This window comes from Pongo pygmaeus, chromosome 5 (assembly GCF_028885625.2).
Source record: "Pongo pygmaeus isolate AG05252 chromosome 5, NHGRI_mPonPyg2-v2.0_pri, whole genome shotgun sequence".
Lineage (NCBI taxonomy): Eukaryota > Metazoa > Chordata > Mammalia > Primates > Hominidae > Pongo > Pongo pygmaeus.
Window position 1 is genome coordinate 69,280,398 of NC_072378.2, and position 24,858 is coordinate 69,305,255.

The following is a 24,858-nucleotide window of genomic DNA, read 5'->3' on the forward strand; positions in this document are numbered from 1 at the left end:
TGTCCAAACCTGGAAACTCAGAAGCCAAAGTAAATTCCTATAAGCAGGAAAATTCCTAAAACTCTATTGAGGGGGAGGAGCCAAGATGGCCGAATAGGAACAGCTCCGGTCTACAGCTCCCAGCGCGAGCGACGCAGAAGACGGGTGATTTCTGCATTTCCATCTGAGGTACCGTGTTCATCTCACTAGGGAGTGCCAGACAGTGGGCGCAGGTCAGTGGGTGAGCGCACCGTGCGCCAGCCGAAGCAGGGGCGAGGCATTGCCTCACTCGGGAAGCGCAAGGGGTCAGGGAGTTCCCCTTCCAGGGGTGACAGACGGCACCTGGAAAATCGGGCCACTCCCACCCGAATACTGTGCTTTTCCGACGGGCTTAGGAAACGGTGCCCCAGGAGAGTATAGCCCGCACCTGGCTCAGAGGGTCCTACGCCCACGGAGTCTCGCTGATTGCTAGCACAGCAGTCTGAGATCAAACAGCAAGTCTGCAGCAAGGCTGGGGGAGGGGCGCCCGCCATTGCCCAGGCTCGCTTAGGTAAACAAAGCAGCCTGGAAGCTTGAACTGGGTGGAGCCCACCACAGCTCAAGGAGGCCTGCCTGCCTCTGTAGGCTCCACCTCTGAGGGCAGGGCACAGACAAACAAAAAGACAGCAGTAACCTCTGCAGACTTAAATGTCCCTGTCTGACAGCTGTGAGGAGAGCAGTGGTTCTCCCAGCACGCAGCTGGAGATCTGAGAACCGGCTGACTGCCTCCTCAAGTGGGTTCCTGACCCCTGACCCCCGAGCAGCCTAACTGGGAGGCATCCCCCAGCAGGGGCAGACTGACACCTCACACGGCCGGCCAGGTACTCCAACAGACCTGCAGCTGAGGGTTCTGTCTGTTAGAAGGAAAACTAACAGAAAGGACATCCACACCAAAAACCCATCTGTATATCACCATCATCAAAGACCAAAAGTAGATAAAACCACAAAGATGGGGAAAAAACAGAGCAGAAAAACTGGAAACTCTAAAAACCAGAGTACCTCTCCTCCTCCAAAGGAATGCAGTTCCTCACCAGCAACGGAACAAAGCTGGACGGAGAATGACTTTGACGAGCTGAGAGAAGAAGGCTTCAGACGATCAAATTACTCCGAGCTACGGGAGGATATTCAAACCAAAGGCAAAGAAGTTGAAAACTTTGAAAAAAATTTAGAAGAATGTATAACTAGAATAACCAATACAGAGAAGTGCTTAAAGGAGCTGATGGAGCTGAAAACCAAGGCTCGAGAACTACGTGAAGAATGCAGAAGCCTCAGGAGCCGATGCGATCAAATGGAAGAAAGGGTATCAGCCCTGGAAGATGAAATGAATGAAATGAAGCGAGAAGGGAAGTTTAGAGAAAAAAGAATAAAAAGAAACGAGCAAAGCCTCCAAGAAATGTGGGACTATGTGAAGAGACCAAATCTACGTCTGATTGGTGTACCTGAAAGTGATGGGGAGAATGGAAACAAGTTGGAAAACACTCTGCAGGATATTATCCAGGAGAACTTCCCCAATCTAGCAAGGCAGGCCAACATTCAGATTCAGGAAATACAGAGAACGCCACAAAGATACTCCTCGAGAAGAGCAACTCCAAGACACATAATTGTCAGATTCGCCAAAGTTGAAATGAAGGAAAAAATGTTAAGGGCAGCCAGAGAGAAAGGTCGGGTTACCATCAAAGGGAAGCCCATCAGACTAACAGCGGATCTCTCGGCAGAAACCCTACAAGCCAGAAGAGAGTGGGGGCCAATATTCAACATTCTTAAAGAAAAGAATTTTCAACCTAGAATTTCATATCCTGCCAAACTAAGCTTCATAAGTGAAGGAGAAATAAAATACTTTACAGACAAGCAAATGCTGAGAGATTTTGTCACCACCAGGCCTGCCCTAAAAGAGCTCCTGAAGGAAGCGCTAAACATGGAAAGGCACAACCGGTACCAGCCACTGCAAAATCATACCGAAATGTAAAGACCATCGAGACTAGGAAGAGACTGCATCAACTAACGAGAAAAATATCCAGCTAACATCATAATGACAGGATCAGATTCACACATAACAATATTAACTTTAAATGTAAATGGACTAAATGCTCCAATTAAAAGACACAGACTGGCAAATTGGATAAAGACTCAAGACCCATCAGTGTGCTGTATTCAGGAAACCCATCTCACGTGCAGAGACACACATAGGCTCAAAATAAAAGGATGGAGGAAGATCTACCAAGCAAATGGAAAACAAAAAAAGGCAGGGGTTGCAATCCTAGTCTCTGATAAAACAGACTTTAAACCAACAAAGATCAAAAGAGACAAAGAAGGCCATTACATAATGGTAAAGGGATTAATTCAACAAGAAGAGCTAACTATCCTAAATATATATGCACCCAATACAGGAGCACCCAGATTCATAAAGCAAGTCCTGAGTGACCTACAAAGAGACTTAGACTCCCACACATTAATAATGGGAGACTTTAACACCCCACTGTCAACATTAGACAGATCAACGAGACAGAAAGTCAACAAGGATACCCAGGAATTGAACTCAGCTCTGCACCAAGCGGACCTAATAGACATCTACAGAACTCTCCACCCCAAATCAACAGAATATACATTTTTTTCAGCACCACACCACACCTATTCCAAAATTGACCATATACTTGGAAGTAAAGATCTCCTCAATAAATGTAAAAGAACAGAAATTGTAACAAACTGTCTCTCAGATCACAGTGCAATCAAGCTAGAACTCAGGATTAAGAATCTCACTCAAAACCGCTCAACTACGTGGAAACTGAACAACCTGCTCCTGAATGACTACTGGGTACATAACGAAATGAAGGCAGAAATAAAGATGTTCTTTGAAACCAACGAGAACCAAGACACAACATACCAGAATCTCTGGGATGCATTCAAAGCAGTGTGTAGAGGGAAATTTATAGCACTAAATGCCCACAAGAGAAAGCAGGAAAGATCCAAAATTGACACCCTAACATCACAATTAAAAGAACTAGAAAAGGAAGAGCAAACACATTCAAAAGCTAGCAGAAGGCAAGAAATAACTAAAATCAGAGCAGAACTGAAGGAAATAGAGAAACAAAAAAGCCTTCAAAAAATCAATGAATCCAGGAGCTGGTTTTTTGAAAGGATCAACAAAATTGATAGACCGCTAGCAAGATTAATAAAGAAAAAAAGAGAGAAGAATCAAATAGATGCAATAAAAAATGATAAAGGGGATATCACCACCGATCCCACAGAAATACAAACTACCATCAGAGAATATTACAAACACCTCTATGCAAATAAACTAGAAAATCTAGAAGAAATGGATAAATTCCTCAACATATACACCCTCCCAAGACTAAACCAGGAAGAAGTTGAATCTCTGAATAGACCAATAACAGGAGCTGAAATTGTGGCAATAATCAATAGCTTACCAACCAAAAAAAGTCCAGGACCAGATGGGTTCACAGCCGAATTCTACCAGAGGTACAAGGAGGAGCTGGTACCATTCCTTCTGAAACTATTCCAATCAATAGAAAAAGAGGGAATCCTCCCTAACTCATTTTATGAGGCCAGCATCATCCTGATACCAAAGCCTGGCAGAGACACAACAAAAAAAGAGAATTTTAGACCAATATCCTTGATGAACATTGATGCAAAAATCCTCAATAAGATACTGGCAAACAGAATCCAGCAGCACATCAAAAAGCTTATCCACCATGATCAAGTGGGCTTCATCCCTGGGATGCAAGGCTGGTTCAATATACGCAAATCAATAAATGTAATCCAGCATATAAACAGAACCAAAGACAAAAACCACATGATTATCTCAATAGATGCAGAAAAGGCCTTTGACAAAATTCAACAACCCTTCATGCTAAAAACTCTCAATAAATTAGGAATTGATGGGACGTATCACAAAATAATAAGAGCTATTTATGACAAACCCACAGCCAATATCATACTGAATGGGCAAAAACTGGAAGCATTCCCTTTGAAAACTGGCACAAGACAGGGATGACCTCTCTCGCCACTTCTATTCAACATAGTGTTGGAAGTTCTGGCCAGGGCAATTAGGCAGGAGAAGGAAATCAAGGGTATTCAATTAGGAAAAGAGGAAGTCAAATTGTCCTTGTTTGCAGATGACATGATAGTATATCTAGACAACCCCATTGTCTCAGCCCAAAATCTCCTTAAGCTGATAAGCAACTTCAGCAAAGTCTCAGGATACAAAATCAATGTGCAAAAATCACAAGCATTCTTATACATCAATAACAGACAAACAGAGAGCCAAATCATGAGTGAACTCCCATTCACAATTGCTTCAAAGAGAATAAAATACCTAGGAATCCAACTTACAAGGGATGTGAAAGACCTCTTCAAGGAGAACTACAAACCACTGCTCAAGGAAATAAAAGAGGACACAAACAAATGGAAGAGCATTCCATGCTCATGGGTAGGAAGAATCAATATCATGAAAATGGCCATCCTTCCCAAGGTAATTTACAGATTCAATGCCATCCCCATCAAGCTACCAATGACTTTCTTCACAGAATTGGAAAAAACTACTTTAAAGTTCATATGGAACCAAAAAAGAGCCCGCATCGCCAAGTCAATCCTAAGCCAAAAGAACAAAGCTGGAGGCATCACACTACCTGACTTCAAACTATACTACAAGGCTACAGTAACCAAAACAGCATGGTACTGGTACCAAAACAGAGATATAGATCAATGGAACAGAACAGAGCCGTCAGAAATAATGCCACATATCTACAAGTATCTGATCTTTGACAAACCTGACAAAAACAAGAAATGGGGAAAGGATTCCCTATTTAATAAATGGTGCTGGGAAAACTGGCTAGCCATATGTAGAAAGCTGAAACTGGATCCCTTCCTTACACCTTATACAAAAATCAATTCAAGATGGATTAAAGACTTAAATGTTAGACCTAAAACCATAAAAACCCTAGAAGAAAACCTAGGCATTACCATTCAGGACATAGGCATGGGCAAGGACTTCATGTCTAAAACACCAAAAGCAATGGCAACAAAAGCCAAAATTGACAAATGGGATCTAATTAAACTAAAGAGCTTCTGCACAGCAAAGGAAACTACCATCAGAGTGAACAGGCAACCTACAAAATGGGAGAAAATTTTCGCAACCTACTCATCTGACAAAGGGCTAATATCCAGAATCTACAATGAACTCCAACAAATTTACAAGAAAAAAACAAACAACCCCATCAAAAAGTGGGCGAAGGACATGAACAGACACTTCTCAAAAGAAGACATTTATGCAGCCAAAAAACACATGAAAAAATGCTCACCATCACTGGCCATCAGAGAAATGCAAATCAAATCCACAATGAGATACCATCTCACACCAGTTAGAATGGCAATCATTAAAAAGTCAGGAAACAACAGGTGCTGGAGAGGATGTGGAGAAGTAGGAACACTTTTACACTGTTGGTGGGACTGTAAACTAGTTCAACCCTTGTGGAAGTCAGTGTGGCGATTCCTCAGGGATCTAGAACTAGAAATTCCATTTGACCCAGCCATCCCATTACTGGGTATATACCCAAAGGACTATAAATCATGCTGCTATAAAGACACATGCACACGTATGTTTATTGCCGCATTATTCACAATAGCAAAGACTTGGAACCAACCCAAATGTCCAGCAATGATAGACTGGATTAAGAAAATGTGGCACATATACACCATGGAATACTATGCAGCCATAAAAAATGATGAGTTCACGTCCTTTGTAGGGACATGGATGAAACTGGAAATCATCATTCTCAGTAAACTATCGCAAGAACAAAAAACCAAACACCGCATATTCTCACTCATAGGTGGGAATTGAACAATGAGAACACATGGACACAGGAAGGGGAACATCACACTTTGGGGACTGTTGTGGGGTGGGGGGAGGGGGGAGGGATAGCATTGGGAGATATACCTAATGCTAGATGACAAGTTGGTGGGTGCAGCGCACCAGCATGGCACATGTATACATATGTAACTTACCTGCACATTGCGCACATGTACCATAAAACCTAAAGTATAATAATGATAATAATAATAATAATAATAAAAGAAAAAAAAAAAAAACTCTATTGAGAATATGCACATCCTCTCAGGAGTATCTCATTCTAGCCTGTGTGCTGTTTACAAACCAGACTTGTCAAAGAGATGACCCCAGAATTCCAGCAATGTAAACTAAAAGGCATCTGTCTTTTTACCCAAGACAGAAACCAGATGAACAGGAAGAACTAAAAAGTCTTCCAAGTAATTGCTTTATATTAAATGGCATTGGTATGTATTCAAAATTGATCTAATGGCAATCAGCAGATATGGGTAATAAAGTAAACATGTTTGTACATATATAAGAATACACACACACACAGACACATATATATAATATATATAGTGAGAAAAAAATACCAATTTTAGGCAAGAAGTCACTTAGAGCCAGAATTAAATCTTTTTCCAAAGACAGTGTAGGAAGGCAGCTAGGTATGCAGAGTTGAAGTGTTTGAGCTCAAATTCCAAGTCTACCACCTATTACTGTGCAATGACCTGTAAGAAATTCATTGAGGCAGTATTATCTGCCTGATAGTTTTGTTGTCAAAACAGCAGTGCCTGGCCCATAGAAAGCATGATGTCAGACTTCAATATTATTCCCAGAAGTTTCAAAGAGAGAAAATGAAATGAGATACTAAATAACATGTGGAAAAACATAGGCTGTAGGAGACCTCAGTCCCAATCTCAGGTAAGTTACTAGTTAGGTGACCTTTGACATGTTACCAAACCTCTCGGAGGCTCCATTTCCCTATTTTTAAAATTGAGGTGACAGTCCTGGATTTGAGAGATAAGAAATAGATGGAAAGTCCCTATGCATGATAGATATTCATTATTAGGCTACCTTTCCCCACAACACTAGAGCTATTTGTTAAAGACCACAAAAACATCTATGTTCATATATCTTTATGGATCATAAACATTATTCTGTGTACTTCTTTTAGGGTGAAAATGGTTTACATGGTGCTCCAGGATTACCTGGTCAAAAGGTAAAGAGTTCTTGACTGTTTCATCAGAGTTAAGAATTTTAATGTGTTAAAAATAAATTTGCACATAATATTCTGAAATTTTATTTGATTAAGCTGAACTCACTCAAAGACTTTTAGAAAGCTATGGATGTCTTGTCAAAGAGAACTCGTAGAAGCAATACCCTCTTGAAGGGACCATTCTAGGAGGAAGCTTTATCACAGAGCTTTAGTAACATGCTTCTCCAAAGAACTAAATGGTAGTGCTTTCTGGGGTCTGTGATAGCTGCTCTGGAAACGTTTCTGCTTTTATTAGTCAGAGTCTAAAATGTAAAATAGAACAAATTGTACTTCCTTTGACTGGTTTTGGTTACCTCTTGCTTATCTTCTTTTTTGTATATCCCAGATAGAGCTAAACATAATAGTTAGAATGACATAAAATATTACATATTACAAAGATGCTGTAGACAACTACCTCTTCAAAAATATTTTTCTTTCAGAACAAGGGATTCCTGATAAGCAAGGAGTTTTGCATGGGCCAGGCTGCCTCTTCCTGCGCCTAGTATCTTTCTCTTTACCAAGGTGAACTTCCTTTCTGCCCCCGCCCTTTTTTTTTTTTTTTTTTTCGAGACGGAGTCTCGCTCTGTCTCCCAGGCTGGAGTGCAGTGGTGCTATCTTGGCTCACTGCAAGCTCTGCCTCCATTCACGCCATTCTCCTGCCTCAGCCTCCCGAGGAGCCGGGATTACAGGCGCCCGACACCACGGCTGGCTAATTTTTTTTGTATTTTTTTAGTAGAGATGGGGTTTCACCATGGTAGCCAGGATGGTCTCGATCTCCTGACCTCGTGATCCACCCGCCTCGGCCTCCCAAAGTGCTGGGATTACAGGCCTGAGCCACCGCACCTGGCGAGGGTGACTTTCTTCTTCTGGGAAGAAGCATGGTTATCTGTGACAAGCATTACTGAAAACACAGAGACCATTATATTCCAGTTTCTTGGAGGGACGGGGAGCCACTTCAGGTGGGGCCAGCTGTCATGATACCATCCAGATAATCCCGCCACAGGGGAGAGCATTATCGATGTAATATTAGATGCCCACCAAAGCCAAGCATATCATTTCTATGCTCTGGAGATGTTTTACTGGTTTTGGCAACAACATGTCAGAAATTACTTGGCATGTAGGTTTTTCTCTATAGCTGAAAATATCATTTAAAAAGATATGCACTTATTTATAGTTACAGATAGTGTTAAAGAATTTATTTACTTGGCCCAATAAAGATAATAAGATTGAACCGGCAGCAATGAAATGGCAAGCTTCTGAATTTCTTCACAGCAGCTCTAGACAAAACCCATTGATACAGCATGTGCTGCATCTGCGAGTCGAGTTGCAAGCCAAGGGATGTGCAGATTTATCTGCTGGGAAATAGTTTTGGACTTTCCAGCAGCTGTTTGTGGTGGCTGCATCATGCTGACATTGTGGCTGATGTACTGGAGGTGTTTAGCAGCTTCAATGTCAGCTTGAATTAACAGATCAAGTTAAAGTCTATATTTTAGGAAAAATGGTAGAAAAAAACATAGACCATGCATTCAGTGGTAAAAAACAATACTTAACAACTGACATATATTCTTTCCTGGTAACTTTTAGAGGGTAGATGAAGCAAAAATAATTATTTAATTACATGTATGTAACACACACACACATATTATTTAATCATCTAATTATATTATCTCATTATGTATGCTATTTAATTATATAATCATAAACATATATGCAATTATGTGGGTATATATATAAAAAACATACTCACAAACTAAATATGTATGTATACATGCATGCATATTTCTGTATAGTTAAAAGCTGGCATTCCCTTTCATATAATTAGTATAAATTTTATATACCAAGGGTCACCTTGTTGAGGCATTACAGAAAAAATTCTAGAGATCAGAAATCCTCTATCTCCTGTCTCTGTGCACTCGGGAAATGCTTGCTGAATGCTTCTTATGCTCCAGGCCCTCCATGGGTGGAGAGATGCACATGACCTGTTCCCAACATTCACTTGCTAGCTGTGTTGTCATGAGTGCCTGACATGTAGGAGGCACTCAATCAACTTTTGTTGAGTGTATGAATGAAACATCAGTTAAGAGGGGAAATAAGCTTGTCAGATCAGAGAGGGTGTAGATGAAGAAAGGGAGATGTACACCTTTTAGTATAAATATGGTGATTGAGAGCCAGTAGCCCTCCAAGCACCAATCTTCTTTCTGTGACTGAGCCAGCATAGTGGACAAGAAGAAGCATAGCACTGGTGTCGAAGGCAGAGCCAGAACCCAAGGGTTCAAACCTGAACTCGTTCATCATAAGACACTTATCAGAATAGTATGCCATAGAAGTCAGCTTTCTAAGAAGGCTGTCTCCACTGAATCTATTAAAATAAATAGTAATTATAAGAAGAATGGCTAACTTAGTCTTTGTCAGGAATTATGAGGATGAATCAAACTCTCAAAACAAACCATTGAGGAAGATAGTATTATCATACTTATTTTATACTTGAGAAAATTCAGGCTTATCAAGATTAAATTGCCTTGGAAGTGGTGAAGCTGTAACTTATACCCTAGAAAATTGTTCCTTTAGTATTTAGAAATATTTAAATCTTATGTAATTTAATATTGGTTTAGAGCTTACATGTTAGAAATGGTTATTTACAATTATTGATTTTTCATTGTTTGAAACATAATTTTTATTGTAAAAATTGCATGTGTTATAAGTATCATTTTTATTACTATACACATCATATTCCTCTTCTACAGGGAGAGCAAGGTTTTGAAGGCAGCAAAGGAGAAACTGGTGAAAAGGTAAATATCTCTTTTTACATTCACATCTGTAAAAACAAATTGTTCTTGAAAATGTTTTGAAATAGAATATTTAACTTGTTTTGTGCATTCCCTATAAGCAATTCAATAATTTTATAGACATAACTAAAATATTTGCTTCCATTGAGGTAGAATAAATACATTAATGATTGCCAGAAATCTTTCAAAACTTATTTGGATGGTATTAATAGTTAGATATTTCTAGTTAAATTTGTTTCATTGACATGGAAATGATTTAAACATTTATAAAGCATTATATTTTTATATTATGAAATCATTCACTCACTAAGTATCCAATTATTTAAATAAATGTTTGTTTTTATGTACACCTGGTTTATCAGTGGAATTTTTTTCCTGAAGGAATAAATAAGAACAACTAACTGTAAAAGTCAGGATCCCACAGAAAAGACTTGGCATACTAAAACTCGAATAATTTCAAAGAGTTTAATAAAGGCATGGTTTAAAAAGTATGGACAAGGTATAAGAAAACCACAGGGATTGTGCAGTATCCCAGGTCAGGTTACAGCAGACTCCTTAAACCTCACATAATTACTAGACCCAGAGGCAGAGAAAACTGTGTGGCGAAAGCTGGAGACAGGAGCTGAGGGTAGCAATCAGCCCAAGATAAGCACATAAAGGGGAAGTCAGGGCAATAAACGCCTCCATCCCACTATCCTCTAGCCCTCAGCTCTCCTACTAGCCCCCACCAGCCAAACCAAATTGAGAGCCAGTGAGAATGGAGGAAACCTATAAGGCTTAGCCTCCCAAAGTCCAGAGCAGGTGTATAAGGGTGGACAGTGGATCATGAGAGACCAATGGCAGATGCCAGCCCACTAATCTAAGTGCTGTCGTTTAAAGTCACCTTCTTACAAAACTAAATTCTAGGTAATCTAAGTGCTGTCATTTAAAGTCACCTTCTTACAAAACTAAATTCTAGGTGCTTAATTTTACATGTTAATAGAGTGTTTTATTATAATAAATAACTACTGAAAGTCATTTGATAGTGAAAATACTTAAGCAATCATTGTTTTACAAATTTACAACTTTCTATTGAAAGTACAGAGAATAGAATGCTTCGTCATCCAAAATTTTCCTTCAGATAATCATTTGAATCCTTTTTCATTTCAAAAATCTTGTTTTGTTTTTAAATAAAACAAAAACAGTACCATTCTTTTGTTTAATAACTCTTGTGTACATCACATGTATGTATGGAATTGGATGGCCAGGAGAGCTAGAAAGGAGAATAATCTCAAATTGGACAGTCTTGCCTGTATTTTGCTTTCTTGCCAGTGATCAGTTATTTGCTTTTTCAATAAGTATTTATAGAGAGAATGAGCATCAATTATAAGACAAATTACACATGTTACAAACTACATGATAATTACTTTTCCTCACAGAACTCAGAAAGAAAAAAGAATGGCCTTGTAACAACCATACTTTTGGAGATCATTTCATTAAATGATAACTATTTTTAAGGTGAATATCTTTTCTTAGAAATCCCTTGAATATTTTTGTTTTAGAATAACAGCCATTTGGAAGGCCATGTCTTTAAATAAATGCTTTACTTATACATATTCCTGATTTATTAAGTGGGATTTTACCTGTAGGAATAAGTAGTGAATAAGCCTGAACAGATATATTCTCTGTAATTTAAAGTCACCAATACACTAAAGTCTTAGTAGTTGTTTTGATAGTTTACATACATAGCTGGTATAGCTCAATAATAAATTGATTCTCACAGGCTATAAGGCATTAGAAAACTATTCACCGTATTTGGCTTCAAGGATTTTCCTTCTGGTTCCACATATCTATTAACTGTTGCATTTAAATAATCAATTTCACCACAAGGTAGAAATATGTTTGTAGAATGATTTAAATATATTAGAAAAAAATAAAGCATCAAACAGAAAAGACAATATGTACCTTGAATGAGAATCCCAATTTAGATGATTTATAGTCAGATATAAGATTCATGTAATAACCCTTACGTTACTTTGATCGGTGCAAAAGTAATTACATTACACCAACCAAATAAAAATGATGTTCTGCTTTATTATTTACTATATATTAAATTTTTGAGTTTTTTCAATGTTAGCATGCTACATATTCTGACCCAGAACTACATGTATTTTTTCATAAGATAAATAATTGAGGTCTTGTAGTTCACTTTATTTCTAGACTGGCATTAAACAACAAAAGTCTATGAAACATTCACATTGGTGTGACAACAGCATGGATTACTCACAACATAATTTATTTTCTGGACAAAGTCAATGTACCTTGGACTCTAATTTTTTGTGGAAAACTGAGTATATAATCATTTTTTAAAACCCACTTTCTTCTTTAATGACCCTACTGTGGCCTTTACTGTGTTTAATTTGGCTGTTTGAGTGACAAGTCACCAGTTGCAAAATACAATTCAGGACGTTGTTATTGGTCAGAGATGTCATATCTTCCAGAAACACATAGTTATGGTCAAAATATAAAAATTATGTCAACTGAAAAAGGTAAAATACTATGTGATATTTTCAGGTGACATTTCTATAATGCAGTGGAAACCAAGTGGAGGAGTCTGCTTCTTCCCATTATGGCTAAAAAAAACTAGCCTTCAGGCCAACCGAACTCACTAGACTGACAAAGTAGCTCCTCAAAGAGTTGAACACTCTCTCCTTAGTCCTGAGAAAAACCTGTGGCACTAGAACAAGTATAAAGGACCTCATTTAAAGTATATTTCTGAATCTATAGAAACTTGTAACAACAGGGCAGAGCCTCATACATTCCTGAACAAACACAATTCAGCCAAGTCAGTCCTGAAGTGAAAGTTATTATTTTTTTTTTTTAAAGTTTAACATTTTATAAGACTGACATGCTGCCAACTGTGCCAACAGGATGATTAAAGTTTAACATTTTAGATACCTGTTTTGGGGAAATTATGTCTGAACATCACGATTATACTTTTATAGCATTATTTCATCATCATATTAGTATTGTGTTTATTTTCTTTTTTTCTTTATTATTATTATTATTATTGTTATTATACTTTAGGTTTTATGGTACATGTGCACAATGTGCAGGTTAGTTACATATGTATACATGTGCCATGCTGGTGCGCTGCACCCACTAACTCGTCATCTAGCATTAGGTATAACTCCCAATGCTATCCCTCCCCCCTCCCCCCACCCCACAACAGTCCCCAAAGTGTGATGTTCCCCTTCCTGTGTCCATGTGTTCTCATTGTTCAATTCCCACCTATGAGTGAGAATATGCGGTGTTTGGTTTTTTGTTCTTGCAGTGAAAGTTATTTTAAGGGGTAGTTAGTTCTCTCAGAAAGGTTGTTGGTGCTGACATGACTCTCTCAGATGACAGCTATTTGCAGGTTTACCATGCTGTGGTTTATCATGTAGACCTATAGGAATGACCCCATCCCACTTCACCATCCCTAGCTGGCAAAGTTAGGTGTGTATCACCCAAGGATCCTTGGGCTCTCCAACAGCATAGCTCATGAGGCAGGAGGGATGAAGGACCCTCCCCACAGCTGAGAGTTGTATTTTGGCTTCTCTCTATATATAGGAGTGGTCTTCTGGGGATTTTCCTTAGATTCCTTCAGTACTATTATTATAGTGCAGGCTGCTACTACAAACAAAATACAGAGTTCAATCCTCAGATAACAGTTATCCCCATACTATCTGTCAGTCTTCCCAGCAATGATTTCATCAAACTCTTGTTATGTAACCAAATGTAAATCCATGAACTAAGCTCTTACATTACATTAGAAAAAGGCCATTTAGCAAGGATTCATTCACGTGCTCTTCACTCCTTAACCCTGAGCTCAAGTTTTTACTTTATGTCCTTGTGAAGGTAGAAATATTACTTGGTTACATTATGAAAAGAAGCAGCAAATAGACAATGAAATGTAAACATCTGCCTCATTATACCATTCAATATTTTTAAGTAATTGCTTCAAATCATGTAATTTAGTTTGCTTTTAAAATGATTATTTTATGTTGTCACTCAAGTTCTAACTTGAAGTTTGAGAACTAATTTTCTCAAAGTTAAACTTAACTGCAGAACCTATTGCTAAATATCATTTGATTGTGAGAAACATCCAGTGGCAACTGCTACTTATACCTTATTTTTCTTGATTTATTACCTAAAATGTAGTTGATTTGGTTCACTGAAGAGTGATGTTTAACTTGGGCATATATGGTGGCAGATTCTTACCTGGATCTAAGATGCTTCTGCTGTTGTGGAAATTTTCCATTTGGGAAATGAAAGTTTTCTGGTCTCTTGAGGGCCTCTTAAGTTTGATGAAAAGAAAAAAACAATCAAATGAGCACTTCTTTGTGAATCATAAGACTGAAGGAGAGGTGGAGAGCATCAAACATGTGGCATATTCTGCAGCTGTGAGCGTCCATGGTTGAGCAAGTTCTTGCTTTCTCTTGTTTAGGCTTCTGGGCATTATCTACTTTGATAATCTTTATTGCTGATCTTTTCTTCCACTCTGGGTTATACTAATAACAATAAATGCAAACACAAAACTAACAAGTTCATATGGTCCCTGCTTTAACTCATCTCTTAAAACTGTTGTTGGAAAACTAGTTGTAAATTTCCAGTGACTTGTGATTTTTTTATTGTCATCTTCTTACCAAAATATAATCTAGGTTCTAAAATGCCGTATGAGATATGTATTTAAATTAGAAAACTGTGTTTAAATATTTATTACTCTAGTTTTATAGTGGTTGCAAATATTTTTTACCAGACAGAATCCACTGGAAAAACATTCCACAGACCTGTATTCTTGGTTGATTTATTGAACTCTATATTGTTATAAAATTCTGTACAAAATATAATATTCAAATGAATACAATTATTTAAATGTCTATTATAACCTAGTGTAAAGTACACATATACTTTCCTACCCCCAAACTATCTGAGGTTATTTATAATAAAGTCATGCATCGAAACATTTGTATTTCTTTTATCACCAGTCAACATCAGCTAATTTTCAGATGACATAATTCAAATTTTTGTAAGCCAGCCTAAAATAGAATATATTTAGGCTTGGTGCTGATTGTATTAGTATTGATTTTATTAGCACTAATTGTATATGCCACCTTTTGCCTTCAGTGGTTACTTTTGAAGATGTGATGGGGGAATGGAAAATGCTTAATAGAAAATGTCTTATCTATTTCATAGGTTAATCATTGATATTGGTTTCTTATCAAATGAATATTAAAAACAGCAGCAGTGAATTCGTTCTTTTTTTTTATTTAAATTCTGCAATTTATTAACTATATGACCTTGGATAAGTTACTCAACAATTCAAAATTTCAGTTTCATCATATGTGATACAGGAAAAAATAATGTTACCACCTCCTTTGTGATAAATATATAGCTTTAAAAATGCTTAGCAGGGTATCTAGTACACAACCACAGTTTTCTATATTCTAAAGCTTGAAAAATGCCAATTAATTGTTCACAATCTTTGTCATTCTTCAAACAACGAAAAAGAATGAGGAAAGACATTAAGAAAGGAATAAACATGTCTGAAATCCACTTGTTCCTCTGTGTGTAATATTGGATTGCAAAGCCTAGACTTATAATTTATTAATGGCATAAAACAAATGTCATTAAGTAAGCCCTACCACAAAATATCAGAACAAAAACACTCAACAGATCTTTAAAATGACATTGCCTATATATTTTGTGTCTCTCAGTTGAGATTATATCTTGGAATTAATTTGAAGGAGCCGAGTTTTTGAGAATAAAAGTCAACACCTGGGAGTGTGGGATGGTTTTATGAACAAAAGTTTAAAATTTTTGCTTTGATTCAAATTTCTAAATCAATAAATAAAAATTGCTAGATGTAAGTTAAAACAAGAATTTAATATGTATGGATTTTAAATATTTTTATCTCAGGACTGGGTAGCTGACAACTCACAGGCAAAACACTGCTTTGCTCATTTTACTTCATGACCTGTATTTTAGCCTACTTTTAAAGTTTGAGTTTTTCCCCATATTATATTTTTTGAGACCTGGGGTGAAATTCCTAACACACATACAATTTTTTTTCTTTCCCTCAACTTTATCCCACCCCATGACTGTACTCTGCACACCAATATTCTCTTCCACGATACATATTTAGGAAAATAATTTTCAAAAATAATGTAGAATAATTACTTAGCTTATGGATGTCCTTGTGGAAATGTTTTATGATATACTTTCCTTTCACTAACACACAGTCTGAAAAAAAAATTCTCCTCTCTTCTCACTATACATTTCTCTGATATTAGCAGTTTTTACTTTTTGTTGCAATAATTGATTTTCTCGTCTATTTTCTCCACTAGTTTATAAATGTATTGAAAGAAGCTATTGTTACTTATTCATCATTGAATAGTCAGAACATAGCATTCTATGTGGTTTTGTACTAAGAATTCAATCCATATTTGAAATAGTAAAAAAATGAAGGGGTGAGTAAATGACATGACTATAAAGGGACAAAATAATGGAAAGCCACATTTCTTACAGGAAGCATTAGAAAGACAATTTTTAAACACTACTTGTGTCTATAATTTTTGCAAAGACAAAAATAGATAAATTTTTGGTTTATTCTTACTTCTTACAGTTTTTTTCTTGCCTTCACAAAATATCTTAGAACATGCCATATATTATGGCTTAGTATAATGAAAGGGTTCCAATAATTGGATCGGCTAGAAAAATGGAGAATAAGTAGATTCCCCCATCAATAGTTCTTCTTAAGATAAATGCATTGCAATATTTTTTGTCATGTCAGTCTTTTCAAGCTTCTTTCTCATCATCATACACAATAGAGAACCTACTCAGTCAATGCCATGTTTTTAAGGTTCAAGTCAATGGAGAAGTGTAAGAAAATCAGTTTGTAAATTTATAATTCATGATTCAGGTTGGAATACTGTTCTTGTTTATAGCTATTTTTTTAATGATGCTAACTAATTGGAACTATCAGAAGGCATGTAACAATTATTTTTTTATTTTATTTTATTTTTTTTAAGAATTGGGGAAGTATGAAATACTTCTCTTTTTTTTCTTTTTATTATTATTATTATTATTATTATACTTTAGGCTCTATGGTACATGTGCGCAACGTGCAGGTAAGTTACATATGTATACATGTGCCATGCTGGTGTGCTGCACCCACCAACTCGTCATCTAGCATTAGGTATATCTCCCAATGCTATCCCTCCCCCCACCCCACCCCACAACAGTCCCCGAAGTGTGATGTTCCCCTTCCTGTGTCCATGTGTTCTCGTTGTTCAGTTCCCACCTATGAGTGAGAATATGTGGTGTTTGATTTTTTGTTCTTGCGATAGTTTACTGAGAATGATGATTTCCAATTTCATCCATGTCCCTACAAAGGACATGAACTCATCATTTTTTATGGCTGCATAGTATTCCATGGTGTGTATGTGCCACATTTTCTTAATCCAGTCTATCATTGTTGGACATTTGGGTTGGTTCCAAGTCTTTGCTATTGTGAATAATGCTGCAATAAACATACGTGTGCATGTGTCTTTATAGCAGCATGATTTATAGTCCTTTGGGTATATACCCAGTAATGGGATGGCTGGGTCAAATGGAATTTCTAGTTCTAGATCCCTGAGGAATCGCCACACTGACTTCCACAAGGGTTGAACTAGTTTACAGTCCCACCAACAGTGTAAAAGTGTTCCTATTTCTCCACATCCTCTCCAGCACCTGTTGTTTCCTGACTTTTTAATGATTGCCATTCTAACTGGTGTGAGATGGTATCTCATTGTGGTTTTGATTTGCATTTCTCTGATGGCCAGTGATGGTGAGCATTTTTTCATGTGTTTTTTGGCTGCATAAATGTCTTCTTTTGAGAAGCGTCTGTTCATGTCCTTTGCCCACTTTTTGATGGGGTTGCTTGTTTTTTTCTTGTAAATTTGTTGGAGTTCATTGTAGATTCTGGATATTAGCCCTTTGTCAGATGAGTAGGTTGTGAAAATTTTCTCCCATTTTGTAGGTTGCCTGTTCACTCTGATGGTAGTTTCCTTTGCTGTGCAGAAGCTCTTTAGTTTAATTAGATCCCATTTGTCAATTTTGGCTTTTGTTGCCATTGCTTTTGGTGTTTTCGACATGAAGTCCTTGCCCATGCCTATGTCCTGAATGGTAATGCCTAGGTTTTCTTCTAGGGTTTTTATGGTTTTAGGTCTAACATTTAAGTCTTTAATCCATCTTGAATTGATTTTTGTGTAAGGTGTAAGGAAGGGATCCAGTTTCAGCTTTCTACATATGGCTAGCCAGTTTTCCCAGCACCATTTATTAAATAGGGAATCCTTTCCCCATTTCTTGTTTTTCTCAGGTTTGTCAAAGATCAGATAGTTGTGGATATGTGGCATTATTTCTGAGGGCTCTGTTCTGTTCCATTGATCTACATCTCTGTTTTGGTACAAGTACCATGCTGTTTTGGTTACTGTAGCCTCATTCTTGTTATTCTGTTGCTTTTTTGTTTTCAGCATTAAAAATATAGCAGCAATTATGATATGTCTCATATAGTCCTAGGCTCATAAGCTTGTTGGATAATTTATTTGGTAGCATTTTGTTCATTTATTTCAGATAGATAGATTTAACTTTTATATTTAACTTGTAACAGCAGAAGTTAGATAATCAGACTGTTTTTATACTAGTACCACAAAGAAATAATGTCGCCTGCAAGCAACTTTCTAAAATATTGACTTCTAGCATTAAATATCATGAAATTATAGTAACTCAGAAAATCAATAGTGATCATTTGCTATTAGAAACAACAGTTATGGCTTTAAATAAATCAGGATTTTTACCCTGAAAAATCTTTTTACTTTTGTCAATTTCTCATTCAATTATTATGGTAATTACATGCAGGACATGAGAATTTGAATGAGTGGTTGTGACTTTGGGCCACTTAAAATTTGGTATTGAGTGAGAAAAAGCCCAAATGAGGATGTTTATATAATATACGTAAACGATTATTCAGGACATTCTGGGGCAGCATCTAGATCACTCAACAAGGAACCAACATTCTTAGTTTCTGGAGTACCACTCCCGAAAGAGCCTAGACTTGATGTTTATTTTGAAAGTGATGGTGACATATCATAAAATAAATGGATTCACATATTTTTGTGTTCTGTGTTCCAGTCCAGCTGTGTAATGGCAGCTGTGTGAACTTGGATATGTTCCTAGCTTTCTTTATCATAGTTTCCTCTTTTATAAAATAAAGTTAATTTCTACCTCACAGAATGATTGCAGGAATTAAATGAGTGCCGGTGAATAAAAGATGTTCAATAAATGTTAATATCCTCAACAGCCAATATACAAAAGTAATATAAAATCTTAATATTTTGACAAAAATTTATTTGACAGAATTATTATATATCTTTATTTGTGTAATATTAATTCCTAATTTTTCTTGTGAATAAGTAAATAAAAGACAGGAGGATATAGTAGTTAGCTACTGATATGTGACAAATCACCCCAAAACTTAGTGACTTAAAACATTCATTTATTTAGCTTGTGATTATATGGTTTAGAAATTTACACTAGGCTTAGCTCAGTGATTTTTTTTGGTCTCAGTTGATCTTATCTAAGTTCATTCACACAATTCGCCTGTGTTATCTGCAGGTTGTGCATCCAGGGACTACGCATCTGTGGATTCACCCAACCATGAATCAAAAATAAATATTGAGAAATAAAAATTAAAAATAACAATACAACAATAACAAATAATACAAATAGAAAACAATATGATCTGACAACTATTTACATAGCATTTACATTGTGTTAGGTATTATAAGTAAACTAGAGATTATTTAAAGTATATGGGAGGATATATGCAAATACTACTTCCTTTTTTATAAGGGACTTGAGCATCCATGGACTTTGTTATCAGCAGGGGTCCTGGAACCAATCCCCAGCAGATTCTGGGGGAAGAGTGTATATCTCTTCTCAGTTGCCAGGTTGGCTGAGGGTGGCTGGGCTAGTTTGGCCTCTGCTAGACAACATGTCTGTACTCCAGATGATCTCTCATCTCCCAACAGTTATCCTGGACTTGTCCTCAAGGTGAAGGCAGGGATCCAAAAAGAGGAAGCAGAAGCATATAAAGCCTCTTTAGCCTCCTTGCTCAGAACTAGCTTGCCCCCACCTCCATCACCACCATGTTCTATTGGCTAAAGCCAGTCTCAAACCCAGCCTAGATTCAAGGAGTAGGAAAATAGATTCCACCTCTTGATGAGAGAAGCTGCACGGACATATTGCCTACGGTGTAAATATAGGGAGGGGAGAAAAAAGGGGCCATTTTATAATAAATATAACACAAATGATATAAAATTTTATTTTAAATTAACAGTAGAGTAGAAAGGTTAAACAGATTTATCAACTTTACTTCATTTTTTTCCTTCTCCCATGGCCTAAGATATAATTCTTAAAGTTAGGTTTATATAGTGGGACTTGCAGACTGTGTCAAAACATATTTTGAATTTGAAATGGTAGAAACACTTTATATGTAATAGGAAAATATTATTTTAAAAATCTTAATTAGAATGGGAAAAAAGAAACACAATATATCAAATAATTAAACCAAGGAATGGTTTTGTACTTTTACATAGCAAAATGTACTTATTAACTTTATCTAAACTAAAACTGATACAAGAATAAATGGAAAAAACAAGTCAAAGTTGAAATTTTTTTTTGGATTTCATGATTAAAGCTTCTTGGTGATTATGCCTATTACTTAAAACTAATGCAAGAATGTTAAATACTGTTATTATAAATATAGCACTTTCCCTTCATCACTCTAAAGCAACTCTCTACATGTTACCTTACTTCCCGTGAATTCTGTCTTGGTTCACCTTGCAGAGTTCTGCTGAACATCAGCATGTTATACAATTGTTTCCTTTACCCTAGTAACATGTAAACTAAACTTCTACAATTTTTAGGAAGGACTTACTTGTTTGATTTGACAGCTGACTTAAAAAATAAAGAGAACAGATGGAGCAAAATAATAACTATGATTTTTAAAATCATAGCAATTTATCTGTGGCCAATGATAATTGGTATGGGAGTAACCATGCCAACTTTCAATTATCCATGGTAGCAGGCAATTGGGAAAGAGTGATGGTAATCCCACAGCCAAGCCAGAGGCTTAATGCTAGTCATTACAGATTGTGTATTATTTTCCTAATTCCTTACAGTGCTCATGAATAACTCTAATTTATGTGAAATATGTTTAACCCTCTGTTGTTGCATCACTTGCTTGTAGTTATAGAAAAAGTAAAATGTCCAGAGAGAGAGAGAAAGAGAGAGAAATAAGAGGATAATAACTATAAAGGGTTATATTTTATGAACATCAGTCTTTTAAAGTATTATTTTAATGATTGCATAATATTTCACTATATAGATATGTAATATTTTATTTGAGCCTTCTCTTGTTGTTAGAAGTTTAACAACATCTGTTAAATGTGTTTTCCTATTTGTGTCACTGGTGACTTCAGCAAAATAATTTTGATGGAATAGAGAGTAGAAGCCAGGTTGGAGTTTGCTGAAGAGTTAAATTACAGGTGACCAATAAAGAGGCCATGCAGAAAAACCCTCACAAGAACTGGCTGTGAAGAGGACAACAGCCATAGGACAGTAGCTGGAGAGGGTGTGGATCATTTAAGAAGACTTTATTCCAAAATCCAAAGCAATCATAAGGTCCTTGGCAGGAAATATTCTTGAACAAGTTAGGACCCAAAAGAAAAACACAGACTAGTTCACTAATACAGATAATTCCAAACGTTTTATACTTCCTAAGAAATGTCAGACTTAGGCCATCATTTTTAAGGAATTCCCATTAAAATCAAGACTAAGACAAAAGTGTAACTGCTATTATTTAACAATATTCTGGAATTTCTGACCAATGTCAATTTTACTTCCAAATTATAGTTTAAATCTGTCTATTTCTCTCCATCTACCCCGGTGTCACCAAACCGTAATCATTAGTCACCTCCTAGTTAATCTCCCTGTTCTCACTCTTTCTCATTCATTTTCCAAATTATGGTCAGATGCATCTTTACAAAACTATTCATGTGGCTTCTATTTTAAAAACATTTTAGTTGTTTCCCATTAGGTTAAAATCCTGAATCCCACAAGGTCCTGCAAAGTTGGACATAGATGTGCTTCTCAGAACTCATCTCTTCCCACATTCCCCTTTTCTGCTTCTATTCCAGCCACACTGACCTTCTTTCGGTTACTTGAATGTGCCAGGCGCTCTCCTGACCCACAGTTGTCCATCAGTGTCCCCACTGCTTTGAATATTTTCCCCTTCATTTAGCTTCTCTCTATCCACTTAGCACATCTTAAAAGTCATTTTCTTGGAGGCTTCCTTGACTCTCCAATCAAAATCTGCTCCCTCTGTTATAATTTCTCATTGTACCTTTAACACTACACTGCACCTGTATAGCATTTACCACAATTTATAATTACAAATATACTGGCATGAGGATTTTGTTTGTTTGTTTTTCTTTCTCCAATAGAGTAGAAGCTTCAAGAAAGCAAAGAACATGTCTGTCTGTGTACGTTTTTATCTCTAACACCTAGTTGAATGCCTAGCACATTAAAGTATTCAATTAATTAATTCTTTACTGCGGAGAAGTAGTATAGAGAAAGTTAAGTAGTGTTTCTTTTCAGCCTCCAGAAGTATTTAATAATTATTATCTTGATGCATTCAATTCAGTATTAACGCTATTTTTTTCAGACTCCTACTATTGAAATTGTGAGATATAGCTAGGGATAAAAATTAATTTTACATGTATGTCCCTAGAATTGTGTTTAAAAAGACAATATATAAAACATTAATATATTTAATAGTATGCTAAAATTTACACAGGAAAAATTGGTTAACCTAGTATATTTCCATTTTTTATTATTTGTGAATCACATTGCCTTTTGGCACTATTTAGCTCATTATTCTATAAAATAAAATACAGTTCTTTTAATACCAGATATTACAATGTCTTTTGAATTTAGTAACAATGTTAAAGGTTGTCTACTGGCTCCTATATCATAATTTTAGTTTCCAATTACAGTGGAATTTTGGGCTGTTAACTGTAGCAAACCTAGGTTAGTTTTGTTAAGGAAATTTATTCACTCACTATTTTATGTAATTTAAGGACAAATAAATATTAAAGTTTGGGGTCACATAAGAAAGAATAAATAGAAAAACCATGATCCTCATTTATATAATGATTAAGGCAACTCGACTTTTAGTAGTTTCTCCTTAGTCAGTGCTGAGTATAAAAGGGTGGTTTTACAATGTGTCTACATTTTGCTTTTATTTTGACCTTTACTCTATTTATCCTATTTCTTCACTCCAGGATCTGGAGCTGCCTCAGGTTTCTACTCTTAGCTTTTGGTCTTCCCTTTCTCCTTTCTCAGGATCTGCCTTTGCCATAGGCTCCCCTTCCTCTGCTCTCCGCTGGGCTCCTTCTCCTCAGCTGCTCATTAATCTCATCACCCCCACTGCTTTCTTTTTCATTTGTTTGACTTTCCTCCCGTCAAGCTTGATTTCCACTTCAGGTTACTTTCTTTCATTTTTCGCATATTTTTGTATTCAAAAACAAGGAATAGATCTCTTAGGCAGTCCCTCACCACCACTGACCCTGAGCATTTCTGAATGCAGCTGAGTTTAAATTAAGAATTGAGTAAAGGCAACCCTCACATTTGTTGTGAGGTTTATACACACAGGATTTTTAATGTATTAAAAAAAGATGTGTTTTTTTAAATTAAGAAAAACAGAATAGATTTAAAAATCAAGCAGTTGCTTCTGCTTAATACAATCATCAAATATTCATAATTTCTAACTGTTTTTAGTAAATCTCAATTAATAAATATGCTTTATTAACCAAATCTCTTTGTTGGAGGTACATTCCAGATGGTAAAAAGATAATTAATTCAATGTCACCAAATATTACGTGACAGGTGTGTTACTTTTATTTAGAAGCTACTGGCATGTGAACTTCTTTCACAATCAATGTAAAAGCAATTCACTCTATAGGAATTGCTGAACAAGTGTGTCCTACCAGACCGAAATAGCAGAATTCCACTGCACAGAAAACAGAGGTGTTAGTGCAGCTGCTGTTCCAAGTGAATGTTGTACAGTGACTAGCTGTTTTGTAAGTTATTGTCTAGGCTTATGGTGGTCTATTGCTTCTTAGTCTAATATATTAAAAAAAAATCATTGGTTTTTGTTTTCCTTGATAATCCTTACAATCTCCTTTAAGAACCTCCCCATCAATGATCTGTTCTAATATCAGTAAAGGATCAATGAAACAAGACAGAAATCAAATAATCAATTTACTTTGTCTTTTTTCACTTTTCCTTATTGTTCCTCATTTTCTGCTGCTAATCATTTTATGTAATCAAAACTCAAGGTAAAATGGTAAAGCGATAATGCTTTGGGCAAACATTTTGTGGAATGTTATTTTAATTACCTCCACTTGTCCAGCCCTGGGAAGGAGTGTGGCAATGCAGATGGCTTCAGCTGGCTGTATTCCAGGAGCTCACTGATAGTGATTCTGCCTCCCACTTAAGGTTTACTTACGTGTACAAATGAATCATGGAGTTCATGTCTTGGTAAGAACTACAAGGCTGGAGCACATGATAGCACCCAGTAATCACAGAGCGAATCAAGGATTCTTCCTTAAGTTAGTGGAAAGTTAGGAAGTCATCTAAATTGGCTTTCTTCCTTTATCCGGATTTTGACAGGTGGCCCACCAGGCTCTGCTCATTAATATTTATAACAGACAATTCTAAGTTCTTTATTTTAAGCCAAAATGTATTCCCTATTATTTTGACCAATCTATCCCAGTTCTAATCTTTGGAGCATCTTTTGGAGAGTCTAAGACAGCTTCCTTTTTTTG

The 24,858-nt window shown here is 36.4% G+C and overlaps 1 protein-coding gene across 5 annotated transcripts in view; it reads left to right on the top strand.

The window, feature by feature from the left end:
* Window positions 1–24,858, top strand: part of COL19A1 (collagen type XIX alpha 1 chain) — a 356,800-nt gene that overhangs the window by 92,452 nt on the left and 239,490 nt on the right. For all 5 annotated transcript variants that reach the window (XM_054492353.2, XM_054492351.2, XM_063666306.1 and 2 more), the window contains exons 10-11: window positions 7,038–7,082; window positions 9,863–9,907. In XM_054492353.2, the coding sequence (XP_054348328.2) occupies window positions 7,038–7,082; window positions 9,863–9,907 (90 nt within the window). The remainder of the gene's footprint in view (window positions 1–7,037; window positions 7,083–9,862; window positions 9,908–24,858) is intronic.